The sequence below is a fragment of the Ornithodoros turicata genome, chromosome 5, assembly GCF_037126465.1.
Source record: "Ornithodoros turicata isolate Travis chromosome 5, ASM3712646v1, whole genome shotgun sequence".
NCBI classification, from domain to species: domain Eukaryota; kingdom Metazoa; phylum Arthropoda; class Arachnida; order Ixodida; family Argasidae; genus Ornithodoros; species Ornithodoros turicata.
This window is the reverse complement of record NC_088205.1, coordinates 64,802,759-64,830,643: the sequence shown is the minus strand read 5'-3', so window position 1 is coordinate 64,830,643 and position 27,885 is coordinate 64,802,759. Positions and strand designations below refer to the sequence as shown.

The following is a 27,885-nucleotide window of genomic DNA, read 5'->3' as shown; positions in this document are numbered from 1 at the left end:
CCACCAGCCCCGCTTATATCATATACAAGAACACAATCAGCGCCCTCTTCCAGATGGGCGTACCCGTGACCGACGCGCTTGTTATCGACAGAGGTCGCTATAGTACATAGTCCCACAAAAACAAGCAGCCAAGAAAGGCGAGGACGGAAAGGCAGGTTGACACCTCGGGGTAGTCTGTACATAGTCTCACAAAAACAAGCTTTTTGCTTCTTTTTGTGAGTCCAGAAATACCTCTTCCATTGCTTTTACGTAGTCACGTGCGAATAATTATTTAAGCCAATACGAAGCGTATAATATAAAACCAACTCGAATACGAAGTGAATGGTTGTATAACCGGACCAGATACACACGGAGCGCATCACGGATTTAACATGTGTGCAGCCATGTATAAGCTATATATTCACTCCGTTCTATGGGCTCTCTCGTGCCGTTTTTCAGCCTTACGTGTGCAGCTTGGGAACTATTCGAATACATTAGGTTTGGAAGAAAGATCGATTCGATTCGAAATTCGAATATAGCATTTCGTATTCGATTCGGAAATGGTAGCATTATACGCTTCGTTATTCGAACAATTCGGGTAATCATACACGCCTACCTTTACGGGATTCTAAATTGTTTTATAACAAAAAAGGAGCAGCAAAAAGCTGGCTATGTTATATTTCAGCAGCTCTCAGTTCTCATCTACTTACGTTTTCATGCAATATTCTTATCGATTTTTTTTTTTAGTTTACAAGTGTGCAATGTTATTCCTACCGTTTGCACAAAAGTCTCAACAGCACACTTGCGGTGCTTTCGAAGCCCTCGTATTTTGATATTTATTTATTTACTTCTGCCTCCTATTTCTGTTCCCTCCACAAAAAGAAAATCAATCCCCATGCTTTTTGCTGTCCATTTACTTTGTTTGCCTTTTCATCGTCGGTTTTATATTCTACACAAGCGAAGCAGTGCTCCCAAATCACATTGTGTCGTGGCTCTGCTAAACATGGTAACCATGTCGCTTGCAGCTGAACTACGAGGAGACTGCCGGCGAGACCAACGAATCCTTCTACGAACCTGACGTCGATGCCAGTGGTGCTGCAGAAGCGCAGCAGGAGTCTTACACCCAGGAGGATTCCGTGGAGGAAGCCGCCCCTGCGGCGTCCTATTACTCAGCCCCTGTCTACGATCATGACCCTACGGCAGTCGCTTGGGAACAGGAACCGGAGGTTTCGCCCGCTGTCCATGACGTCACTGGAGGTGTTTCGGACTATACAACCGGAGAGGCTGTCACTGGGTTCGAGGACGACGTCGACAGAACGGTGGCAGACGAGCAAGTGGTCGAAGGGGAGAGGGTGTCTATCAAGTGCGTTGGATTGTTCTCGTACGAGGTAAGAAGGCTTCCTTTCCTGCAGTTCCCTTTCCAGAAGTCCTGCAAATTTGAATGTATCCGCTATATGTCGTGCGAAAAAAATTCTGCTGAAAAGAAGGTTAAAGAAAACATTTGACCTCATTTTTGTTTTTTTGAAACCGAGTCGCACGCACTTCAGCAATCCACCAGTGCACACTATATCCAGTTCAAAATGTGAACCTACGACATTTCGTTATGACCAAGGCTCAAAACTTAGGCTTTTCAGAGCACACGTCACATATTTGCTTGATTATTGTCAAAAAAGACAAAGGCCTTGACGAATCCAATGCACTTCCTGAAACAACAATTGTTCCGATTGCAAGAGATGTTTCACGTGTGGAAGGCAACGCTAAAGCACATACGTCAAATCACGCTGGTTTATAGGCTTACATCGCGTTACACGGACTTATGTTGTGGAGATGTGCTTATGTTGTTGCATCAACTTACAAACTTAATACATATCAACTGAATCTGAATACAAAATGTCCAAACATTTTACACTTGAAGCATTTTCTCATAAAAAGCACTCCTGTTGCACTACAAGCATTCTTTTTTTTTTTTTCTTAATTGGGGGTTTACATCGCGAGACAACTGAGATCATGAGCGACGCCACAGCGGTCGGTCTGTGGATTGCTTTTGCCCACCTGAGGGTTCTTTAACGTGCGATGAAAGCTCATCACACGGCACCCCGTATTTAACGTCCCTCGCGGAAGACGGCGTGTCTAAGCAACTTGTACCCTGCTACCAAGTTGCTGGCGTCCTCGGCCGGGTTCGAACCCGCGATCTCGGGATCAGAAGGCGAATACGCTACCGAGGCAGGTACTACAAGCATTCTATCGTCAACTGTAGTGAAGAAACTACAATGTTTTGCGCAACATTTTCTTGGGGGTGAACCAATCAAGTCACTTTCTAAAACTATTTCCAGAAAATTAGGCGCCAAAACAACAACATAACGCTTGCTGGCACGGACAAAACGGTTTCTCAATATCTTTGTCATCATCTATCACGAAATGTTCCTGAAAAGCTTCAAAGACTCGAGTTCCCGTACGCGGCAGCTCGCAAGCACCAGCTCGCGAACGTCGGCTTGCGTAATCCTATACGATGACCGTGGAAGTTGTCTGCTTCCGCTCAGATATAGGTTCGGGAACTTTATGGAAGCTCGTCTTTCGAACGAGCCGCAATACGAGAAAAAGCAGCAGTTCTTGCGCGCTTCGAGTGATGGATGGTCCGATGCAACGATCATCCATCAAACCGTATGCGCGCCGTGAACCAGGAGAAGGTGTGCCACAAAGGTGACAGCCATGACACCGCACTTAAGCGCCAGGAATATTGTTAACATGTTCAGGAAACAGGATTGGCGAGAAACCGGCAGCCAGTTCGCACTACGAGTATACGGTTTGGGGAAGTGCGTTTCACAACCATCGAGTTCAATCAAATCACACCTACATGCCATTCGCGAACGGTAAGCTTTTGCGGCCGAAGGTGGGTGGGGGCGCCACACCACGGCGCGGTGCTGTGTTTCTCAGGCATTAGAAGGTGTGTTCGAAGTTCGAAGAGGATTGGAAGCTGCATGGTGGGCTATATCCCTGCGGCTGTTTCTGTTGTTTATAATCTGCTTCCGTTAAACGTGTGCGCGACTGTCGATCTTATGCAGCCACAGACAAACGGGAAGCGCTAGGAGGGACTTTAATGAAGGTCGGATAAAACTAATGATATCGAAGAATGTTTCTGTGGTATATAGTCATTTTGTCAGTCACATTAATTTAATGAATGAAATGAAACAAACTAGTTTGATAAATTTTCTTGTATCACTAATTTTTAATCGCGGAACTATATATTGGAGCACCTTTCTGTGGCTTCTCGCGCGCTTTTCTCTGTTTCTTTGTTCCGAAGCACGCACGACCTCTCTGAATAGCAACAAGAGCCAGACAATTTAGCGATTGATTAATTAATGTCTGTTTCCGAGAAGGTAGAGAGAAGAGAGATTTTTTGAATTACCAATCAGCGAGGTGCGGGAATGATTTCACAGCCACATGTAAGCGAAAGAAATACACTCTCTCTGTCTTTTTAATATCCTTCATATTCAACAACCTGTGATCAGCTGTGAACTGGACCAACTGTGAACAACAAACCTGTGACCAACTAATGTGACCAACTAATGTGACCAACAAATATGTGACCTGCTGTAACAAATGTGACCAGCTATCATGGTGAACTTTATGGTGTGAGCCGAAGGTGACCACCAGATGGCACAGCCACCGAACCTTGCAATGAACGTATCATCGCTATGTGTCGTGTGTCTTGTTGGTGTGTCCCGTTTTTTCGTGTTTCCCTTTCTTTCTTGCCTTTTTTCTCTCTCTCTCGTTCTGTGGCAACTTGCCGCCCGTCTCGGCAGGCAGACCGCCCTCTCTTTCTTCTTATTATTATTTTTTCTGTTTCTGTTTCCTTATTTTAGCGTAGTCCACGCACCCATTCGCAAACTCGTCAGAATTATGCAATTTCCTCTGACAGGAAGAAAACATCCACACGCTTTCGATCCAACGGAACGTGGACAGCTAACTCCGGCCCCATCAGCACTCACGCAGTACAAACGAACGCAACCCTCGTTCAGCTTTCCGATAAGAGTTGACACAACGTGACCTGGGTCTTTATACCGTTCTGTTCATTTCAGTCCATTTGATCCATCGGTTCTGGCTCGTGTAATGTCCCCGCAAACGGTGTTACTTTCGTCCCATCAAATCGTCATTCCCTCTCCGCCTGTCCTATGTACTTTGTATGCATTTTGCGTGCTTCACAAAGATGGCACGCCAGTGCGAGTGGGACTCAACTGCGCGGGCTCTCAGTTTTCGATGTGGATACTACGGACTTGCGAGATATTTTCGCGGCTTCGACTGCTCTCGACCTGATGCGCGAGGAGTATTAATTGCATTGCCAGAATGATGAACGGCATGGCCGAGTGGGTTAAGGCGACCCGCTCGCTGGTGATACCGAAGGTCGTGCCGAAGCCAGGGAGGTGGTCAGTTCCAATCATACCACCGGCTGGTGCTGTCTGCGGTTTTCCCCGGGTTTTCCGAAGACTTTCCAGACGAATCTCGGCACCTTTCCCCCTGAAGTCGGCCCAGGACGCATACTAACCCCCCTGTCCCCCACTCCTTCCCGCTGTCCTCTCTCCAGCTGTCCACATCTGTACGCCACTCATTGCCATAGTTGTTTCGCCGCGCAAACACGGAATAAAACAAAGAAACTGCAATGATGACCATGCGGCATGTCTGAGTGGATAGAAGCATCGCCTCGTTTGTGTCGTACACTGGTTGGTGCTGGGTTCGAACCCTGCCGCGAACTATGCTGTTTGAGCTTTTGCGGGGGATTTTCCAGGCGGATGTTGGCATACTTCCCATGAAGTCGGCCGAGAACGCGATCGACCTATGCTGTCTCCCCCACTTAACTCCTGTTGTTCGTGTCTGTGCGCCGCATATAGGCACAGTTGATTCGCGGTGCTAACACGGAATAAAAAGACATAGTGATGAATGTAATGAAGGGAGCTGCTTTGCTTACTTTGCCAAATGTTGCTGAACGTCCGCAGTTAAGAGAGACACGCGGAGTGAGAAATAAAAATTGCAGCTAGCTTTGACCAATTATTGACAAATTGTTGTTAGGCTAGTAGAGTGAGACTTGCGTAGTGTAAGCATTTTGCGTATTTAGTTTGTGCTACATTTTATTGAAACTGTATTGAATTGTATCGAACTTGTATTACACAACTTTACTTGGTTATATTAAATATCCTGATCAGATCTCTTTTTTTTTTCTTCGAATAAACATATATTCCCCCTCTTGACAAAATCCTTATGCGCACAATGCGCTCTCGCCGCGCGAAATTGCCGCATGTATATTGCGGAAGAATAACTCTGTATGTGCATCTTCTTGCCGTGGTCTTGCCGAGTCTTATTCGTTATGAGATTAAAAATGGCTGTTTAAGTATTGGTCCTACGTCTTATCTTCACCCGCCTTCTTTTTTTTTTTTTTCTATCTACAGGAATATGAGGTCCGTGTAAAGCGACTTGTGTAAGGATTTGCCCTGTTAAAGTAAAGACTAGAAAGAAAAATGTGGAGATGATGACTGCTCACCTGCAGAACTGGAGCACAAAAACCGAAAATTACTTCACTTAATTTGAGTGCGGTTGTTTTATAGACGTTTAATTTAAAGCTACAATCGAGGGACAATCATTCCTTATTTAACTGGACGAGCTCTATGGCGCGTTGCCCCGACAAGTGTCATTTCAATTGACCATTTGCTCCTACGATATCTTAATGACGCGTAGGCACAGTATCAACCATCTGCCATCAACTCGAAGGTACGTACAATTTAAAGAAACACGTTCCCATATCAGCCTTGATTGGATCACGCCAGTGGAAAAGTCCGGATTATACTGAGCCAAGGTCGAAGCGGATAAGCCTCACCAGTCAATGTACTACTCGACATTTACGGGTTTACTGTCGGGAAACGACCCTTGGCGATCTCACCAAGTCCTCACAGGCCCTCGGAATCCGTGTCTTTTGTGCGGCAGAGGTTTTCTTTTAGCTTTGCTTTGTCGTGTAGATTCCGCGACGCGTATAGAAGAGAGGGACGTAAAATTAGGGATCGTGTTTCAATACGAGTCTGACTGTCATTGGGGCCAAGCCATCAATCAGCCTAACTCCAGCTTAGAGCCGTCTTGGGTTACCGCTTGCAGTGTCCTGTCATCCTCGCTGATGAGTTGAACGACTCTTGAGGCAATCATTTACAGACTATAGTGCGGCTTCACAAAACGATAAAAAGAAAGGCGTGCAGAAGCAGTACAATAAATTTCACACCCGGTGTCCAAATCAGAAACGTTGATGCCTTGTAGGGCTGTGCGAATATTATAGGATTTTTCGAGTGCCGAAGCGAATTACTTCATGTTCGATTCGAATCCCGAATCGTAATCGGAATTCGAACTTCGAATCGAAGCGGCATGTCTTCCATATCGATTTTGTTCAAATAGCTCGGAAGCTGCATTCGTAAGCCCAAAAATTCGAAGTTTGTCGTTGCTCTGATTTTCTCCATCATTTATTGTTGTTGATGATTTTCTGTTGTTGTTGTTTTTTAAATAGGAAGCCGGCATCAGCCTGGCTGACCTTTCCTATTTTCTGTTATTTTTCCTACTTGACATATCCCCCTCAAAAAAGACAGAAGAGAGGATGTAAAACCCAGATCCGTAATCATACATAGTGTTCACATGCTGCTGCTGTATGTCCACACATGCACTTCATCGTCTGAATATAATTGTTGTTGTTGAATAGCTTCGTGTTTGATACTATTCGTATAACCCCAGGGTTTTATCGGACACCCTCCCACTTGCAACGACATTCGAGCAGACTTCGGAGATAGCGGTTAGCGTTAATCAATCATTGTTTTTCCTTCAAAATGCTGGCGTTTTAATAATGTTCTATGTGCAAATTGTACTTTATATGATCCGTGTGGCGCCACTGTCCACATTCTATGTACACCGTGTACATTAACATAGTATAGGTGCAGTATGCAGGATACAGTATACAGTTGATATCACAGTATACGCACAGACTATGATGCAAACATATACAAAACCCACAAGTTAAGTATAAGCTAGAAAAGCACTAGCCATGTGCTTTTAGATAGTCCTTCTGGAGAAGCTAGTCTCACACTAAGTGGGGCCGCATCCACACGAATTATTCAGCGAGAAGCCGAGAGACGCCCTAGAGCCCTTATCGTCTATGCTGTGTTGGGAAAAAAAATAATAAGCACTCATCGTAAAGTGTGCTCCGTTGAGCGGACGAATCAGTGCGGCAATCAAGGCCTAACAATTTACCAGACGTGAGTGCACATTTAATAGACATCAAAAGAACTGCGCGCATATTCTACACATTAGTTCGCACATGTATCCACAGAGGTAGCGAACCAGATGTGACGTGCACTCCTCTGAAGCTCGTAAATCAAGTCCCGTCTGTGTTCACATGGTGCTCTATGTGCACATTTATATCGTCGCTCCACCTCGTGTGTGTTATCTCAGATGCGTCAAAGAATACGTTGAGATTGTTTAACAATGACACATCTTTTACAAACTTTTATTTGCAGTCCATTTTCTATACAAAAATAGTTCAGAAACATATATTTAAACGTTATTTCCGAACCATCAAAATTGGCTACGCGACCAGCAACGCCGGTGGGCCGTTCAGAGACCTCATGTGAACTAGTCTAAACTGTGCTCTCCGTGCACATGTGAAATAAGACAACTCAGCGCCCAGTAGAAGCATACATTTATTTCTTCTGTAACAACCAACGGATTTCGCTTGATTTGATTCCTTCCAGGATAAGCCGGAAGACATGAATCACGCGACAGAAGTTGGGGTGGACCGATAAGATCTTTGCTTCATCAATTACTTGTACCTCTTTTTGAAGGATGATCGCTGTTGGAACCCTGATGTAGCGTGATGACCTTATCTTCTATTATCGACGATAGGACCTCTTGGGTGGCGACTTGCAGCCGGTATTTATGTGCGAGGCGGCGTACTTCTGCTGAAGAGGCGACGTAGCTCTGCCTAATGGTCCTGAAATCTGAGCCGTGTTCCACAGCTATACCCGTGTCCAACCGCAGAACGGCACGGAATGTAGCCTGTCAGCCCTGTCTCACGGGCAGTCTTCAATGGCCATTGAACTTAGACCATATAGTTTTCCCAATCAACGAGAAAGACGAACAACGTGTCTTCTTTCGCCCACATACGCATTAGCATGCGCGATCGAGCTTGATGCCACAGATGAATGAGATAAGGAACACTAGACAGGTCAGAACGACAGACGACACCAACGCCATCATAACGTCAACGCCACATAAACAAGATCGTTACGAACTTCTCATCATACCTATAATTTCGTGGCACCCAGATAAAATTGTTTCTTACATGCCAGGGGTGTGGCGTCGAGCAGTACTGTGAGTGACAGTACAGTACACTGTAGCATGACTGGAACCCAGATCAATATGTATCGGGCACTTCCTGTTGATCGTCATCGTTAATCGACGTCGTCACGGAAACGGGGGTGGTGGTGGTGATGATGATGGTGGTGGTGGTTGTGGTGATGAAACTGCTTGCCGTAGTCGGCCACGATCAGGCGGCCAGCGTCACGACTATAGCAGGGGGGCCGACTTCACAGGGAACTGCGCCGACATTTGTCTTAAAGCAGCTGAGGAAAACCCAGGGAAAACATCCAGCCAGCACAGCCGGCTCACGGAAACGAGCTGTCGTTAGTCACATGGGTAGCCACATGGTAGCCATAGAGTTGCTATGTTTCACTTGGCTGCGGTTATTGGATGAACCGTAATGTCTCTACGCAGCGAAGGAGAGAGGAGGCATTGAGCAGGCCTCCACTCGTCTAGGAGGTGTTTGCCATGCTGGGAGTAACCTGACATGCGCTGTGACGTCAGCACGACGATGCCCCTTGCCCTCTTAGTGGAATTGGTCGAGGTCCCCGACTAACGTTCCTCGATACCCTTTACGGTTTTCATGACCTCCAATACCATTGTTCAATTCCATGTGGTTCTTTCCTCGCATGTATGACGCCAAGGAATGTCCGAATTCGTTGACCGGGTTATCGGAACGGAAGCCGTTGTTCAACCCACGACCTACTACTACAGAACGAAACCGTACACACGCACCAATCGTCATGGAAGGCAGGGGTCATAGATTAGTAACGGTACTGGCTACTCACAGGAAAGTTGTTTACGCCTTTCGGACGTAAATAGCTTGTGCTATGGCACGCACCTTCGTCGTGTAGGTTTCACACCACAGTGAAGGGTGTTTTTTGTGAAAAACCCCTGGTCAAGACTTGAGGATGGGTAAAATCCCAAAGCTTGACCATAGCCCTTTAAATTACGTGTTTTACAATAAGTACCATTTGAAGGGACACATTGTACAGAAAACACCTTTTCACTGGGGTTGTATTCCAACACTGCTTCAGGGGTGTGTTTTGTTGTGTGAACAACTTTTTAAACGGTGGTACGTATTACACCTTATAGTTTATCCCGCGGAATAAGAAGAAGGGGTGTTTCTCTAGAGTGACACCCCTACTTTTACCCGCTGAAAGGCCTTTAAACCTTACTTTGTGGAAGCGCTAAATCGCATTAGGGAGGAAAGGGAATGGCATGTACACTGTCATCACCATGTCTACCGCGGTTTCGGAAGATAACGTGATGATCAACAGCGCCAACCAGGGGGGGGGGGTCTAAATGGCGGTGGGGGGGGGTCCGGATGTCCTGACCCTTCATAAGTTTCTGTCTTTATATAGTGCTTAATTGACCCTAGATCGCGTGTCTGGCATGCTCTCCATGGCTGGACCTCCACCTCAGAAAAATCCTGGATCCGCCATTGGCGCCAACTAGCGATAAGTCCCATAACGAAGCGGCGAGCTCCATGACTACTACCTCCGTGTAGGGAGCATTGCGTACATCCAGGTCCTTATCTCTAGTAGTAGGTCGTGGTTCAAACGGCATGATGTTCTTAATTACCATTAGCGCGCCCTGTCTCGCCGGACGAGCGCCACGACTCATTCAGCCTGTAACATTGATGCTGGAATGCTTTCGTATCTGGCGCTCGAATCAACGCACGCCACCGAGCTCGTACAGGAAGGCAGGTCTGTCGAGTGATCAAGCCTAAATTAATGACTCTGCGCGCGATGCATATCAGCAAGGTGCGAAGAGGGCGGATTCGATCCAGGCTTCTTCGGCACTCTCGTCTGTTCCTGTTGTTTCTCAATTTATGCTCACCTGGAAGAAGGTGCTGTAATTATGGCCACGATGCGGCCACAGCTTCGTGATTCCAGTAAGCGCTGTGGAGGTGTACATTGGATAAGCTTCGTGTGACTCGGCGTTGTGTGCGTGTTAAGGTTCAAGTAGGAGGTTATGGATAGTTGGTTAGGTGTTGAAATGGAACGGAGCTCGGATGCGAAGAGGGTGGGCATTGTGAGTTTTTTGGTAATGGCAGTTTACACGGGCGTCAGTGCTTGATGAGGGAGCCGTTGTGTGTTGGGTTGCGTGGATGGCATTCCTTGGTTGATGCAAATGGGGACGTTGATTAGTCCATGAGGGCACTCTGCTGCAGGAAGTAAAATGTGGCGTTATGAGACTGTAATAATTGCCATGCACGTATTAAGCTGTTGCACATGTTATACCTCGGCGTCAAAAGTGCCCGATACATATTGATCTGGGTTCCAGTCATGCTACAGTGTACTGTACTGTCACTCACAGTACTGCTCGACGCCACACCCCTGGCATGTAAGAAACAATTTTATCTGGGTGCCACGAAATTATAGGTATGATGAGAAGTTCGTTAAACACATGCTGTATGCTACGAAAGTGGCTGCGGAGCTGGAGGCGATATGTAAATGAATATATTTTGTTTTGTTTTGTTTTGGTAACAGCCGTTATTCAGTAGCCTACTGACTGAGTAGTATACCATTAAGTAGCATTACGAGTGTTGAAGAGATTGCATTAACTTATCTTGAATACACCATGCTCTTCAGTGATCACATACCGATAGCGCGCGCAAATGGCTCATCATCAAATTTTCATCACATAATATCCAGTGTCAGCCTTTGTAGCCTGGAGCTCAAAATGACCATTACGCGAACACCACCTTCTCAAATTTCATCTTTGCCCCTCACCCTTGCACGATCTTATCACCCAACAATGTACACCAACCCTTTCGCCATCACCCCACCCTAACATTACAAGTAATTTTCCAGCACCTTACAAGGTTACCAACTGTATAAGCGAAATACAACTACACTCACTTGGTGCATACAATTAAAGAAGCCCAGTTGGGGGAAAAAATTATCATCCTACCTACGAAGTACCTGTACGCCACGTGCTTAATTTATCGCACAATAGGCAGAGCACGGTCATTTAAGTGGGCAGATATTTCCATAAGGCGTGTACGCCGCTTTTCGATGTCGCCGCTTGCAACAGGCCGCAATTATGCAGGGTATAACGTATACATTTTAAGGTGGGTTGGCTCGGGGGCTCCCTGCTGTGATGGCGTAATGAGTGGCTTCCGCATAACTTGTCGCCGCCGTTAAATCGTCGGTCGTCACCTCAGGTGCGTAAAATAGGAGGTCCACGGCCGCTCAAATGCGTTATGGAGGCACTTAATCATCCTTGTTACCATCTAGACCAGAAGGACTGGTTGAACGGTATGACAGGATGACCGGCGGGTATTTGCCAATGAGTTTCGTGATCTCATTTCGTTTTTTTTTATGAAACTTTTATCTACTAGTTACGTCTTAAGATTGTTATCTATTTGGAAAGCCTGTATCAATAGAGGATTTTACGTAGTCGTATAAGCATGCTATGTTTCCTTTTCCCTCCTGCAATTCAGGTTTTTGGATCGTGACGACAGAAAAAGAGTTTGAGGAGCACCACGTTGCTTCACGCGCTACGGCTTCGTATTATGAACAGTGCCGTCTGATAGCAGGAGGACGCGCACATATATAAATGGGATGCTGATAGCAGGAGGGGAAAAAAACTGCTAATACGGTTGGGTTTGTAGATTCCGTGATCGACAATCTTTCGGCGACGTGTTCAAAAGGACTTTCGCCCAGCACTTCACGTAGAGGGTACACTCCGTCGTCAACCGTAAATCTCTTGCGTGTTATGCCGTTCATTCCCGGATTACTCTCGCTGCTGTCAGCCGCCATTACCCTTGAAGTAGGAGTCGGGGGAAAGGAACATGTTTCAGGTACCCTTAGCCGTATACGTGTCGTAGAACGTATCCCTCCACGACACAACCCGCTGAGGCTCTGATTGGCTGGTGCCTCCTCACGATCCTCTGGTGGTGGTGGTGGTGGTGGTGATGTTGAAAGGGCTTGCCGTTGTCGGCCTCACGTATGTGGGCAACGTCACGACTGACGCCCTGGGGAAATGTGCGCCCTGGGCCGACTTCTAGGGGAACTGTGCCGACATATGTCTGAAAGCGTCTGAGGAAAACCCAGGAAAAACCCCAGACAGCACAGCCGGCACCGGGATTCGAACCCCGGTACCTCCCTCCCGGGTACAATCCTCTGCACGTAGACATATAAAGTCAGGATGTCAGCCAATCGATGTCGACGATTTCAAACACAGGCTTTCCGTGGCTACCAGTGGCTTCCCATGTGGCTGATGACTGCTCGTCTCCATAGCTACGGCCGCCAAAAGCACGGTCGTGATTGGCGGACTCTTAATGGCTACGTCACGTCATTTAAGGGATCAGGCTTTGTTTCTAGGTGGTGCTGGTCGGAGTCGGGAAGCGTCCATGGATCCAGAAAGCCCTCTAATACTTGAATGTCCGCGCGGCTTCTGTTCGAAATATCGGCGGTCCCTGTCCAGAGGCTTCTGCTTCGACACACATTCAGCGGACTGCTGAATTTTCTACTTTTCCACGCTACACATTTAAAAATTATTTTCGTAGAATGTATACAAAAACATGAATTGATACGTTTGTGGTCTTTCTGTTCTCTGCAGGCTGCCAACCCTGATGAGCTTAGCTTTGTGGAACAAGAGGAGTTGGAGATTATATCCGAAGGCGATGGCGACGGCTGGATTAAGGTAACCTCACATCTTTATTCATTAAGAAGAGGACGTAACGATGATGCAATTTAAGACAAGAGTGTTCTGAAGGGAGGTTGTGACACTTTGGTATGTGGTGTTCGCCGAAGGTTTGTTATCGAAACTATTCTGTTTCGGTTTGTGATGCAGGAAAAACTGGACTTCTTGTTTCCGTTTCCAAGATACTTTCCAAGGTTTCCGTTTTCGAAACACTAATTCGTTCCTGTTTTCGTTTTTGTTTCAATTGGTCGTCCATTGCGCTGGTTCCTTATGCTGACTCGTGTGTGTTTGGCTATGTTAAGGTAATCCCGCGACAAGAACTAGCCACCGGAGATGTGACGGCGGCCATCAGCACAAAATTAGGCGAAGTACTAATTCAATAATCCTGTTTCCGTTGTCGCTACCGCCCTTAGATTTCGTTTCGGTTTCTGGTAACGCAGACGAAAGTAAGCCGGATGTGTATATTCGTGGTGTTTTGTTTGTTTTTTCTCCCTCTCTCTCTCTATTACTCGTTTTTGCTGTGAAACTTTGCTTGTAGGTTCACCCTGGTTCAAATAACCGCAGATGCACATCTAGTGTTGTACGTGGTTCCTCGTCAGGGGTCTTCTCCCTTTTGTACCTGACCCCCTTTTCCCTGTGAAATGAAATACAAATGCAAAAATACAAATACGCAGTTGTACTTGTATAGTACCTGCAGGAACATACATAGATTATACTCTTTTACACTTATCCCGCGTAACTCGTAGCTCAGCGTCACCACCATTTGAGGCACGTTGGATTAATGTTAGATGCCTAAACTGGTATTTAATAAACAGGGCTTCGGTCTTTCATACCGTGAGAGTCTTTGTACTGTTGAAATTGGCCATGTTCAATCAGCACGACGACTGCAGGTGGAAAGTGACCACTTCCATTATTTATTCTTTTAACGGCCTGATGAGCACGTGATTCTGTAAAAATAATATGGTATACAATGTTTACTATCAGGCGCGCAACTACCGGGGCGAAGAAGGCTTCATCCCGCAGAACTATGTGGAAGTCATCGACGGTGCGGCCGCTGGGGTATCTGGCGAGTCCTTCTCCAGCGTTGACTACCGCATGGAACCCAGCGAGGATATTCCCCCAGGCGATGACACGCAGCCGCTTGAAGACGTCGTCACAGAGCAACCCGTTGATATGACTACTGTAGCGGAGGAGATGGTAGCACCGCCAACGGACCTGCCCACGACGCTCATGCCTCCCGAGCAGGAGAATGGTACACACCATGTGTTTCATGTGTCGTTTAGTTTTACTCAGCTGTAGCGCACTCACTTTACGTAGTTAATGCAGATCTACAGATCTGTACTTGGAAATGTGGTGGACAGCACCCACTCTTCAGGCGTGCTAGTGGCTTAAGAGAATTGGGGCACACGCGTAAACGTAGTCGTGCGAAAGGGCATTATACTGTTGCGATTCCCCCTCAAAGTAATAGGCAGGACCATGTTATCAGAGATATGAAATCTTCCATTGCGACGAATGGCCAGGAGAAGTGTAGGGACTACAGCTCCAAAATGAACAGAAAGAACGTTGAGCCCCTGGTGCAGGCCGATTGGGCGCGTTAATTTGGTGCTCTGCGAACGTTCCCTCTTTCAGGGGATGACTTAGCACCTCCAAAGCGACTTCCGGGTGCACCCTGCGCGCCCGTTGTGTCATGCCAGGGAAAAGCGGTACCACTTCCTTCCCGTGACGCGTATTCCGGTGTACGCGCCGTTCGGCGGGCTTGATTGGCGGTTTCAATTATCCCGCCTTCGCCATGTTTACAGAATGCAGACGACAAAAGAAAGCTCACTATGTGGAGCGCGTGCGGAGCACTCGACTTCCGGATAGCCTCACAAACACAGTTACGTGGAGACACCAAGCCTACGTTCCCCTGAGAACCCGGGAAAGGACGTTCGAGAGCCTGCTAAACGCGCTCATTCTGTCCCTCTGTCCCTTCGTACCGTGCTTGTGCTGTCACAATAGCCCTGGTCCTGATTATAGCCTTGCCGAGGGATGGATGACGACGATCGTTGCAGTGTACTTGCTGCATGTACTTGTACCCAAAACATCATAGACTCGACATGACGAAATTGTCCTCGTGTCAGTTATCCTCAGCGTCTCAAGATAACCCTCTTCAAAATATCGTCGGTTCTCGTTTCTTTTACTCACCACAAACAAACACCGCGACTCAAAAAGCATCTTGTGCTGGCTTTACATTGGCTACTCTAATTTCAACCACTCGAAAACTCCCTTACAGCTCCCATGTTCTGTCGCGCCATCTACGACTACGAGCCCATGGGTGTCGACGAGCTCAGCTTCCAGGAAGGGCAGGTCATCCAGATCCTCCGCAAGGTAGTACACGACGACGTCGACGATGGATGGTGGGAAGGAGAAATAAACGGACAGATTGGCATCTTTCCGTCTCTCATGGTGGAAGAACTCAAGATGACAGGAGAACCGCGGACACCCATGGTAGGTTCTGTATTGGCACACGTAACCTATGTACAATTTCCATACATTAGCACGAACTTAGCGTGGCGTGTTGCCGACACTCCAACCTCAAAATCAGGGTCAATCGCATTAGGATGAGCCCACGTGCTGTCGTACTGTGCGCTGGTTCTACTGCAGCCCACACGCTTGAATCTGGGCAAAATCTGTTCAGAAGCGTGGGACCGTTGGGCCAGTTGGTACATGGCTTTTGAAGGACCTAGCGCAAGGAACAAGGGACATGAGACGGGGAAGACACAGACCGGCACAGATGGAACTTAAAGGCACTAAGGCTGTGTGGCACGACAGGTGCTACCAAGCAGCGACCTTCGTGCCTATGCCTTCTCTGTCTCATGTACACTGTTCCTCGGCTAAGTTCTTCAAAAATCAACCTACCCTGTTCTCCAGCTTCGTTGCAGTGCCGCTAGATTGCGCTTCAGTCACCATCCACTCATTGTTTTACGTACAAGTACGTCATTGTTTGTTGTTGTTTCTTGTCATCATCACTTCTTCATTTATTGTTGTTGTTGTTGTTGTTGCTGCTGCGCAAGAAGTACAGATACATGGTTGTCTAGCCTGGTCTGTGTACCTCGCACATTTCTGCAGGATGATCCAACATTGGATTCGGTGCCCCCACCACCGTCGTACACACCGCCCAAACCGGCGTTCCTGAACCCCCCTTCACAGGTGATTCTAACCCAGCCTACCCCGGACCACGAACGCGGCGAAGAAGAATCCAGTCAAGGACCAACAGCAGGTAAATCAAATGCGAGGTACTCCAGTCGCAATAGAGCATTTAAGACAGCAGTAGTGGTAGAAATAACGACAGGACTGTCCTCAAGGCACTTTTCGCCCTCATTTGGTATATATCTTGGGTCCCGGTAGTTGTAATGCATGGAAATGGTTGAGTAATGTAGTGTACTACACGAATGCTTTTCTTCTGGTGACGTTTCTCCCCTTAATCGTAGAAACCCTTCCGTTCTCACCGACGATTGCTTTGCTACATTTCGTTCTTTCTTTTGCGTTTTGAGCTTCATAGACTCTAAGCAAAATATAAAAAATAAGGGCACCAGGAGTACACTCGACGTGGCCTCTGACGTACAATGACGCATGGGGAGGATCGGAATTTTCCTGCGAAAATTCCAATACTTCCAGAAAGTTTCGTTTAGTAAATCACTCTTCCCTCCACTATGTTCGAGAAACGTTTTTCGATTTGACCATTGAAAAGTACGTAGCGTACTTCCAAATTACCCATATTTGGTTGTCCTGCCGGAATTCCTCTTTGCTTAGAGTGTATGATCCCTGACACACGCCATTAGCGCGTACAATGCAAGAGCAAGCTATCAGTCCTACCGTGCATCTCACGTAGTAAACCTCAGTAGTGCTTTTTGCTTTTACGTAGTGCTTAGTAGCAGTTCTGTATAGTAGGTGCTAAGTAGTGATGCTTCGAGTAGTGGCAGACCGTCGTGTTTGTCTTGTAGCCGTGTCTGTGCTTTATAACGATTTCCAACTGGAGTTGCCATCAACCCAACAAGCCCAGTACCAGAGTCAGTTTTCGGGATCTGAAAGCGAGTCCAGCGACCATGATGTTCTTGGTAAGTCAACGGAGATCACGATCGCAACAGTCGGTCAGCCCGTCTGCAATGCGCATGTCGAAGAGTTGCATGGCATGTGACATGCATGCCTTGCCTGGTTACAAGGACCGCGCACGATACCAATCATGATAGTTGTGGTTGGATGCTGCCCTTTGCTCTGTTCAGCTTTGCTCTTGAGGTCCGTGAGACGTGTGCCCGATACAAGGACACCCGCGACAACCAAAAGACCACAAGCATGCGCTCCCGTCCGTGGTCTCTGGTTGTATTTCGTGTCCCTCAAACAATGACTCTCGACATGTGTACGTTAAGACCCACGAGGGTCACGCTGAATCATGTTGCTGCATTTCCTGCCATGTCTTCTCTCTTGTGCTGCTCTGGAAGCAACTGCAGAGGACACCACCTATGCACCGTTGGTGTCTAGTCCTGAGACTCCTCCTTCTGAGATACCTGCGGTAAGAAGCCTTTGTTTGGCTTTGACTTCTCAATGCGTAAGCACTTACTAACTGCAAGTTACTTTTGCCCACGTTGTAGCTTCTGAATGTTTTCTAGTATTTCTGAATAGTACGACTTCTGCTCTCGTTACGGAGAAGCAATACATAATTGATCTGTTTTGTAACTGCTTGACTACATAATTGATCAGTTACAGTATCTCCGCTAGATATTGTGTAAAAAAGAAATCTATCTTGTGTTACTGGGATTGATTCAGTCAGTGGATCCCTTAAATGCGTGATACTCTCATTCACAACCACACTCGCACTCCCACAGAAAGTGCACAAATATTACACACACACACACATTGGATGATGATGAGGTGGGCGATTCACCTCCGCTGAGGCGGTATACACTGCCCTATTGCGCATTGGGAACGGATGAGGGGATGATGATGGGGGCTTTCAGAGAGCCGTCATCAGACCGGTGGAGCACAAGTACTCCGTAAGAAGACGAAGGCCTTGCATCTGGTGGGCAGCGTTCGACCACGGTCCGAGGATCTTTGCGAAGTTGAACGACGGCTTGTCAATACGTTGCATAGAAACTTCCATCAGTGCACGCTCGTGGTGATATTGCCCAAGCCAGGATGACGTGGTAGAGGTCGCCGTGCACTCCACATGTGGGGCAGAGGGAAGACGAGATGGAGCCGAGACGGTGTTCAAAGGCAGGTGTAAAGGCAACGTTGAGCCTCATGCGGTGGAAGAGTGCAGTAGGGCGCTGTAGTCGCGGAGGAAGTACGAGAGAAAGCGTGGGGTCTACATCCGAGAGAAGGGAGTGAGCTATGTCGTGTTGCCACTGAGCCTGCATCTTGGGGCCGGTGAGTGTCGAAAGCAGGTATCTTCGGTCGCCCGAAGACATCATTATCGGGGAAAACGCTGCGTGCTGATGGGCGCTCAAGGCGGCTCTGTCTGCTTCTTCATTGCCGCTGATGCCGACATGTCCGGCGATCCACTGCAATGCGACGGTGTGCCCTGCAATGGCCGCCTTCTTATAAACTTGGAGGATGTCAAAGACAACAAGACCGAGGGACCCACGTATCCCCAAGTCGGCCACACATTGTAGCGCGGGTCTTGAGTCTGTAAAGACGACCCACGACTGAGCTGGGCTGGCTGATATTTTTTGCATAGCAAAGAGAATGGCGTAGAGGTCGGCACACGTAGATGATGTTCTGTGAGAAAGATGGTGACCACACGAGACTGACTGAGATGGAATGAAAAATGCCGAGGACGAGCCATCCCGAGTAGATGGCACGACAGTGAAGACCGACGTTGACGCCGTGTACCTGTCATTCATCATGCCCAGGGTAAGCTGCTTGGCGACACACGGGGTTGTATCCCTCTTCCTTCCATGCAGGCCAGGGACAGTTAGGCGGGTGACTGGGCTTGACAGAGACCATGGAGGGGCACTGGGAGCCACTGTCTTCACCACGAAGCGCGAAACGCTAGGCTTCAGCCTACACATACAAAACACACACACACACACACAAAACATAACACAAGTATACGTTTTTCGATACATTTTGCGTTTGTTATGCATAACTCGCAACATATTTGGAGCACTGCCGCTGAATAGCCACTTGACTAGTTCTATAAAGCGGTGAATCATCGATTCTAGCAAACCCGCATTTTTGTCAGTGAGTTCGATTTTTTACAGGCAATTCAGTGCATTAGCTGTCATTAATTACTAAATAAGCAATTTCGTATCATTGACCAGAAATTACCTATAATAGTTCACTTGGAGGTCTGCGTGGTTCATCAAAAAGGCATCCATTAAATCTTCAGCAAACATGTGGCCTTTTTCCAAACAGTTCTTCGCGCATACTTTATCTACATGATATATCGTCCTCCCCCCAACCACCCGAAGAGCTAGACTATCATGTTACATAACACCTCTCTAACGCATCCCAACAAGGTTCCCAGCACGCTTCTCATCTTACGCAGACCTCTCAACGCGTGCCTTCTGCATCCGTGCTGCCTTTGGAGTCACGTTCGAGCCCTCTGTCTGTTTTGAGTAACTGAGCGCGTATATCAATGCAACCATTTCTCAAAGCTCCTCTCCCACCAACAACACATAAACAGAGCGAGTACAAAGTCCCGGACCTCCATGACCTGCCCCAGTGTTGTCCGATTTTCATGGTCTCCCCCGCTTTGCTGGCACGCCATATCCTGCGCGCGTTCGGGGATAACGTTGTCGAAAAATATTATTTTTGGAATAACCCGAGCTTTCCTTGTTTCGTCGGAAGGTGGCGTGTACATGAGGGCGATTTCTTAGGCAGATGGTTTCCACGTACGGAGCGGAGCCTCGTAGGAGAAGGAGTGGAAGAGATGAAGTCACAAAAACGGGGTTGGTCGTCGTTAAAGAGCTAGGTTGTGACGCTTCGTCCCAAGCTATCCCAGAGAAGCATAGAAGACGTTAATTTGCGTCGATGTGATCCTGCATTCCAAGTTCTACAGCAAAGGGAGCCAAGGATGCCTAGAACCCGCAGCACGAAAGATTATTGAGATGACTCACATTACAAAGTGCCGTGGAGAATAAGAAAACGCCAATTGACAAGGCTTGATCAACAACAGATGTAGTACACGCTTCGGATTACATAGCAGAAAAGTCGAACAAGAAACAGCTATCCAGCAATGAACTCATCGTATTAGAATACGAGGACTGACTGACAAGAAAAGCTTCCAGAATGGATTTATATTTTTAAAAAACTTAAAAATTGAGTCTTAGTCACTATGGAGGCAGTCCCCTTCCCAAAACCATGCACTAAACCCAAGGCTGCTTCCATTGTCCGGAACATTTTTGGAAGTCTTCTTTGGAAACAGTAATGAGCTGGCTAATCACAGTCGTTTCCATCGCACGAAAATACAGATTTTCTGATTTATTTTTAGCTACAGTTCGATTTTCTTCCCGAACTTTGAGTCACCGGGGCGACACCCCCTTTGTTTTTGGTTTGTTTATTTTATTTTTTTCCTTTTGCCAAAAATAAATAAATAGTCAAAGTGCAGTTGAAAGAAAAAAATAATTCAGGACGTTCGGGAGATTCACACGAAGAAGTTCGGGAGATTCCAAAGAAAATTTCTAAAAGTATTTCGAACATTGAAACAGTGAAAGTGGGCTGGCTAAGTGGGTGTATCCCGGAGGGGACCACCCCAGTGGTGAGTGGTATTCGAGTTTATATGTATTTTACTGTTTCATGAATAAATCCATTCTGGGTATGTTCTTTTTATTTTCTTTTTTTTTCTTTCTTTCTTTCATCAGTTCTCGTATAGTGATGGTAATTTGTGGCTTTACGTCACGACACAACCATGAACCACTGACAGAGTTGTCTCTTCTCATTCTCTCGTTCTCATGCCGTTCTTTTCTGTCTCTCTCTCTGTCTGAGCTCATCCAGATTCTCTTGCAGACGGCAGACGTTCCAGCGACCGTGACTGAGCAATCCGTACCACCTCACCAACAAAAAGTGACGGTCGTCATTGACTCCCCGGACGAACCTCCCAGAGAATTCGCACAGAGCGACGACGACGAAGAACCGAGCAGGAAAGACGACACCCAAGCCGACAGTCCTCCGCCAGATGAGGAATCAGCGGTTGCGGCGGGTGACACCAGTGAGACCACCTACAAATCAGCCGACGACTTTGAGCAGTCCATTAGCGATGCTCCAGAGCTCACAGGACCTACTGATGACAACGTAAAAACAGGCGCTGAAGGAAGAGCTGCTGAAGAAGGCACAGATAAAGCCACTGAAGAATTGGCCACAGAGGACAAAGAGAATAACAATGCTGCTGAATAACGCATTTTCTTCACAGAACCTTGGTTTTGGTTTCGGTTTCCAAGTACATTGTTCGCAGTAAAGTCATGCTAAGAAGCCAGTGATCGATGGCCTTCATTTGAAAGGGAAGTCCTGCATTTGCAGTGCAACACTATGTAAAGCTGAGAACCTTTCGTTAGGCCCATTATTACTGGTTATGAAACGCAATGTTATTGAATCAACAAAGCCTTGTACGGTGTTTTATTTGTGCGACCCGCAGCATTGCTGTTATTTGCCTCGACATGCCTGGCAAGCCTGAGAGAATACTTTCCGCGGCTCTAAGTATGTGCTTTCATAATCAGTCCCGATTGTTTCCCGTAGCAGAACACGTGAAACAACAGCATGAGTATGCTGATTAAGAAATAAGAGAACTGTGCACGCACTTCAGCTTTGGGATGCCACTAGAAAGCTATGGTACGGATACAGATCACGATTTCTGGCGTCCCAGTGCCCACCGCCATTTTTGTTCAATTCTTTTCTTTCGTCTTCCATTTTCGAGAACTAGAGTACCCTCTGGAGCTGGAGTGTTCTGTTCGTGAGCGCGACATTCGCCGTTTCATTTTTCTTCCATCAAAACCGACCAACGATTACGTGTAGCATACATCTGTACGGCTTATATTGCTTATATGCTTGCTGTCTCGTGTACATTCATGTTGAAACATGCACCTAACCTTTCACATCCACTTGGAATCCCATTTGTCTGACCAGAAGGTCAACTAGAAGGGCCCAGTTCGACGCTCTGTAACAATGAACGACTTAAGTTAACAAAGTATCTCGCAAGACGTAAGGGACACGTTGCGGAACACCATTTACCTTGTCGTAGTTTCTCCAGACGTCAGATTGCGTACGCACAACCTGCTTTCAAGCTATTCCCAAGCCTAGAAATGTGCATTTATAATTTATAAACACATTAGTGAGGCTCTCTGTCCTAGCATGGCTTTTTTTACAGACATTTTTACTAGCCGCTTTGCAGTTATTCGTGCGCTGAATGGACCAGAGGCGCCTCCTCTCACTCCTGCGCCACAACGCCATATAAACTCAGGATGTCGTCTGCTTCAGCCAATCGCCGCACATGGTCTCACGCACCAGCTTTCTGTGGCTACCATTGGCTTCTCATGCGGCTGATAGCGACTCCATAGCTACAGCCGCCGAAAGCACTGTCGCGATTGGTCCTCATGATCACTTCACGTCGTTTAAGCGACCAGACTTTGCTTATCTAGGTGGTGTTGATCATACCCAACATCAACGGGGTTTAAATCATATTCCGAGCCTCCCTTTCTCATGGACCTGCGTCATTATCTTGCCCCTAGGAGTGTTCTTGAAGCCCGTAGACATGACCAAATGACCGCTGTACCTACCTTTTTAAAAATGAATGCATGAAAGACCGTGTTACCCTCCACTGCGACCATGCGTGACCTCACGAAATGTGTCGAACTTCCAACCAGGCAACGTTATAATTGGTATTCATTAGAAATTTTGAATTTAATTTTAAACGGGCACTAAAGTTCAAAAATTTCTTTCGCGGAATGAAACATGCCGTTGTCTTGACACCCGAACACAAACGGGAGTCATCCGTTACATCGTCGTCGTCGTTAGTCGCTCGTTTATTCGCTTTCCCGCTCCTCCTGAAGAAGGCCTGCAATGCGAAGCGAGTTCCCATTGGTCTCCTCAAACGGTTTGTCCAATCATCGCGTGTAAGACGATTATTGGAAAACACGGATCCGAGGCCTCTCCGCACTGTCGCGCTTCTTGGGAAGGAGAGGAAGAGAAAAACCTTATATTCACACGAGCGACATTCTCAAGAATACTCCAGCGGAAGATGCTTAAAACGTCATAGCTTTCTGCTGTCACCTGAGCGCCGAAAGACTTGTCTTTCCGTGCTCTTCTAAACATTGGGAATATGCTGCAGCGCAGCCATGTGATATTTCATAACAGACAACAGGGTCAATGGCGTCGTCAGTTATGTGCGCAGTACGCTACTACCGGCCATATCCCTGCCCCTTTGCGAATGCTCAACATCAGACAAGGAGGAACATCCGCCCCGTTATCGGTCTTCTGCTTTTTCTTCCTCGAGAATATTCTGCGGGGATGTCGTTCCTGTGAATACGCAGAAAACGTACATTGTGGTTTCTCCCGCTCATAAATCAGGAAGACGCAGCGGACGAATATCCCACCTTTTGTATTGGTGTCAAGGCAACGGCATCTTCGATACCGCGACGAGAAATTTTTGCGCTTTAGCGCCCCTTTCTGTGTACAAACCGCAATATTTATCGAGACGTTTCACTCACCGCTGCTACAGTTTGATGTCTCAGCTGATCCGTGGTGCTAGGCTGTGCCTCGGTTGTTAAAGAAAGTAGCTAGAACGTATCCCGCTTGCTAGATCTGATACTAGCCTCATAGATATCTCGTTGTTGCGAATGCGGAAGAGGATAACCCACGCAACCGTCAGTATATGATAAGGTTGCTGATGCAGGCTTACGAGAGTAGCACAATCGCCATGTACTAGATGAATTCAATAAGATATTTTTAATCGGTCTGGTGTCCCGGTGATATGGTTCAGTTTACGCTATGCGGAGTACTGTTGGTTCCATCGCGACAAAGATAAGACTATTTTCTGCCGTGAATTCTCACATTATGCACAACACATGCCCTTTGAACACAAAGTATACAGGGTGTGTGCAGGTAAAGTATACCCACGTTTGCGCATGTAACGAGTTGCCCGCATAGCTGTCGAACTTCCAGTGGCGCACGACGACAGAGTTACGCGGTACAAAACCAACAAAACAACCGTGCGAACTAAATTCTGCGTCTCAAAAATAATAGCCACAAAAACCTTGCTCTGTGTGCACGGTTCACGAGATGCCGTTGCCTCGTCCTGTGTCGAGGATGCGTGATGAGAGGGTATGGATTACATTATTGTAATGCAAATCAATTGAAATTTAATTGTGGAATTGAAGAGAGTGAGTGCGTGTTCCGTTTGTTGAATGAGGTCCTTTGGTAAGCCGTCGGTAAGCCGTTGCCAGCGCAGCGTAGTGGTTTGCGAACTCGACCAGGCAATCGAGAGGCGCGTGGTTGCGCATAGGTGGCACCCCCAGCGGTAGCTGGATGCAATTGAGAGGAGACCGCCACACCCCACTCGAAATGCATGCACGGAAAGCAAAGTTTGCGAAGCCGTGTTTACTTATTTATTTTTTCTTTCTTCTTTCGCAGAGTTTAGTTAGCACGACTATTTTGTTGACTTTGACCGCATAAGTGCATCGCCGTGCGCCACCGGAAGTTCGTGCGGTGAGTAGGCAGATGTGGGGCTACTTTATCTGCACACACCCCGTACATATAGCGTTGGTATGCCTATACCTTCACAGCACTAGGTGTGATTCCATAAGAGGTTTGAGAAAGCCACATGCCTTTTCTGTTAGCCCGTGAGAGTGAGTTTAAATGATTCTCCGTATCGCGACGATATCCGTCTGTGTCACAAGATATACGCTTTTTAACGTTTCCTCTACTTGTGTTGCTTGCACGATAGCTATACTCATGTTATACTGAACGTGAATTATGTGAACGTTGATTTTGCCCTGTACATAGGACGTGTTGCGACAACCTGTACCTGTACATATACAATAGTGACTTTGTACACAGTTGTTTTGTTAAACTGTGTTGTTAGTCTAAGATAATGTTCTGAGTTTAATAATTAAAGAGCATTGTTATATACGAGAGTTCTTGTATGTATCTGTCCAACTATTCTCTCCCTTTTATTTTTCTTTATTGTTTTCAATATCAACATCAACTAATGCCACTGCTCAGTCGCCATTATTTAGCTGTTGAATAGAATGGAACAGTATCTTTTTGCACCTCTTTCGGCTGTAAATGTCTTGCCCTGTGGCACACATCTTTTTTGTGTAGGTTTTTACCAGGGTTGGCTACCGAAAATATTATTGTTTCCGGTTCCGTTTCCGGTTACTGAAAAACTTGGCTTTTCGTTTCCGTTTCTGTTTCCTTTTAAGAATGTCGTTTCCGTTTCCGAGGTAATTTCGGTACTGGTTTCTGTTTCTCATCCGGAACTCGTGCTGTCTGGTTTTGGCTTTTACATGTCAGATATTCTAGTTACATGATGGATGCAAAAGGACAGCCACACCAAACACAAACACTAAAGACTTTAATGCAAAGTTCGTCACGAATCTTATACACCGCAAGTAGATGCCTCTCGAGGTTGCGGAAATACATGCTTTTAAGCTTCAAAAGTCTCCGCTCGTGCGCAAAAATAACACGTCATCCAAAACTTTCGCGTCCATCTTGCTGCGCAGTGGGCTCAACACGAAAGAAAGTCCCGAAAATAAACGAATGAATGAATGATGACTGGAAGAATAGTGCGGATATATATAATATTCATATTCACGCAAAAACACTGAGGGAAACGTCCTGCGAATTTGGTTTCCGTTAACGTTACCACTTTTGAATTTCGTTTCCGTTTCGGTTTCTGGTAGTGGAAACTAAAACAATTTTGTTTCCGTTTCCATGTTCGTTTCCTGTTGAATTTCGGTAATTACCGTTTCTCGTTTCCGTTTCCGGTAGCTGGTTTTTACGCCATATACAGAGAGGCGTTTCTGAGACAAAAACAACAACTTTATTTTAATCATGATGACTGGGGAGTTTTTGTAATACTCTTCTAAATGACGTGTCCCAGCACCATTTCAAATGGCATACACAACATAAAACTCCAATTCAGGAGGGTGTGTTCTGTTTAATATACTGTTGCAGGTGAATATTTTGCTATATTACACTATTCATTCGAGTCTACGGAGTAAAAAAAAATGTACTTCTTTTCACACCGCGATATGTATAAAATACCGTGACATGTGATTTTTTAGTTGCGAGTAGTGTATTAAAATCCTCTGACGAACGCCGCAAGAAATATACACTATAATTTTGTAGTCCCAACACTAATTGCAATACTATTGTAATTCCGGTTTCGGAAATCTTGTTGCGGTCATGAACCTTTGGATCCTTCTTGTCCAGCATGTTGAGGCTGTTTTTCTCTGTCTCCAGCGAGTCCGAAGGCATGGAGTATAAGCTATTTGTCATCGTCTGTCGTTGATGTTGACATTAAATCTTCAAACCCGGTGGTTCCGATGGTGGGAACAATTCTTTTCCCCTCCAGCGTCCTAATTAGGGACTTTCCTACGACGGTCGTCGTCGTCGTCGTCGCCATAAGTAGACGAGACAGTGCGTGAAAGCGGTTTAATGGGTTTAATGAAATTAACGTAATACTCGTGGGATTCGGATCGTATAGAGGTCGAAAGCTAAGCTGGATTATGACAATGTCCGTTGCTATAAGCGACGCTAGTGAAGTGTTTGAGCGAGAAGTGTTGGTATTTAACCTCGGTAAGTGCGTATACATTCACTTTTTGCACTACGTACGCGTTTCTGGCAAAGGAAGGGTAATGGATAAACGAGGTTCAAGTCACACACCAGACACAGAGCGTGTACGCATTGTCAATATCGTGTTTCTCCCTCTGTTTTTTTTTTTCTTTTTTGTAAGTAGGGTGAGACAACAAATAATTTGAATCACTGCACACAAAGCGAGTTGTCTTCTTATCATATTGCTCTCTCTCTCTCTTGTTATTTATTTATGTATTTTACCTAGTGATGGCCAGTAGTTAAACTACCTGATTGTAGTTAAAAAATAGTTATCAACTACTTGCAGAAATGTATTGGCAACTACTAGTTAAACTACTATTTTAAGTAGTTAACTACAGTAGTTAGGTTACTGAAGGCGCCAACTACTTCCGATTTTGCCACGAGATTTACGGCACGATTGTGCTCCCGACTTTTACCTTAAGCTACTTGTTTGATGAGAACGGAGGTGCAGAGCAATTGTGTCGTGCATGTGTACTAAATCTTCACTTTTAATGCTTTTCTAGTGAAGCCTCATTTGCTGTGAAATAATTCTGCAAATTAGTTTATCGCGTAGGCACAGAAAGAATCCCGCCGTAAGCTTCGTATTTGACGATCGTAGCAATGGCTTGAGCCAAAGCTTATCATTGCTTGTGATTCATATTTAGGTGTCCAATAACACTACAAGGGATTGGTGTTCATGGACAACGTGAAGTAGTTATAGATGTACATTGCAGTAATTAAAGAAGTAGTTTTAACTACTTCCTTGAAAAGTAGTTGAACTACTAGTTAAACTACTCTATCGCGAAGTAGTTAGTAGTTATAGTTAAACTACTATAGAAGTACTTAGTGGCCATCACTGATTTTACGTCAATCAGGCTTCTTTCAACATGATATCAGGACAGCTTTATAATTTCCGAGACAGGCATAGTGGGCGCTTCTTCGCGAACCCTGCCCTCCATGCCGTGGAGCGCAGTATTTCACCCTTGATGTATTAGCGAATTCAACGTCGCGCATTTTCAAATGCCTTCAGCCTTGCAACCATAGCGTCCGTCCTACGAGACCACTCATGTTCATACAAATTGAACC

The 27,885-nt window shown here is 46.3% G+C and overlaps 1 protein-coding gene and 1 long non-coding RNA gene across 2 annotated transcripts in view; one reads left to right on the top strand and one right to left on the bottom strand.

Moving 5' to 3' along the window:
- Positions 1 to 27,885, top strand: part of LOC135394585 (FRAS1-related extracellular matrix protein 2-like) — a 263,630-nt gene that overhangs the window by 139,858 nt on the left and 95,887 nt on the right. Inside the window, exons 15-19 of the mRNA XM_064625401.1 lie at positions 1,005 to 1,367; positions 12,931 to 13,014; positions 13,999 to 14,266; positions 15,287 to 15,501; positions 16,123 to 16,273. Of these exons, the coding sequence (XP_064481471.1) occupies positions 1,005 to 1,367; positions 12,931 to 13,014; positions 13,999 to 14,266; positions 15,287 to 15,501; positions 16,123 to 16,273 (1,081 nt within the window). The remainder of the gene's footprint in view (positions 1 to 1,004; positions 1,368 to 12,930; positions 13,015 to 13,998; positions 14,267 to 15,286; positions 15,502 to 16,122; positions 16,274 to 27,885) is intronic.
- Positions 20,184 to 23,816, bottom strand: LOC135394589 (uncharacterized). The gene is made up of 4 exons (XR_010422947.1): positions 23,694 to 23,816; positions 22,219 to 22,283; positions 22,077 to 22,144; positions 20,184 to 21,274 (listed from the first exon to the last, which is right to left on the bottom strand). It is a non-coding gene; the product is annotated as an uncharacterized LOC135394589 (long non-coding RNA).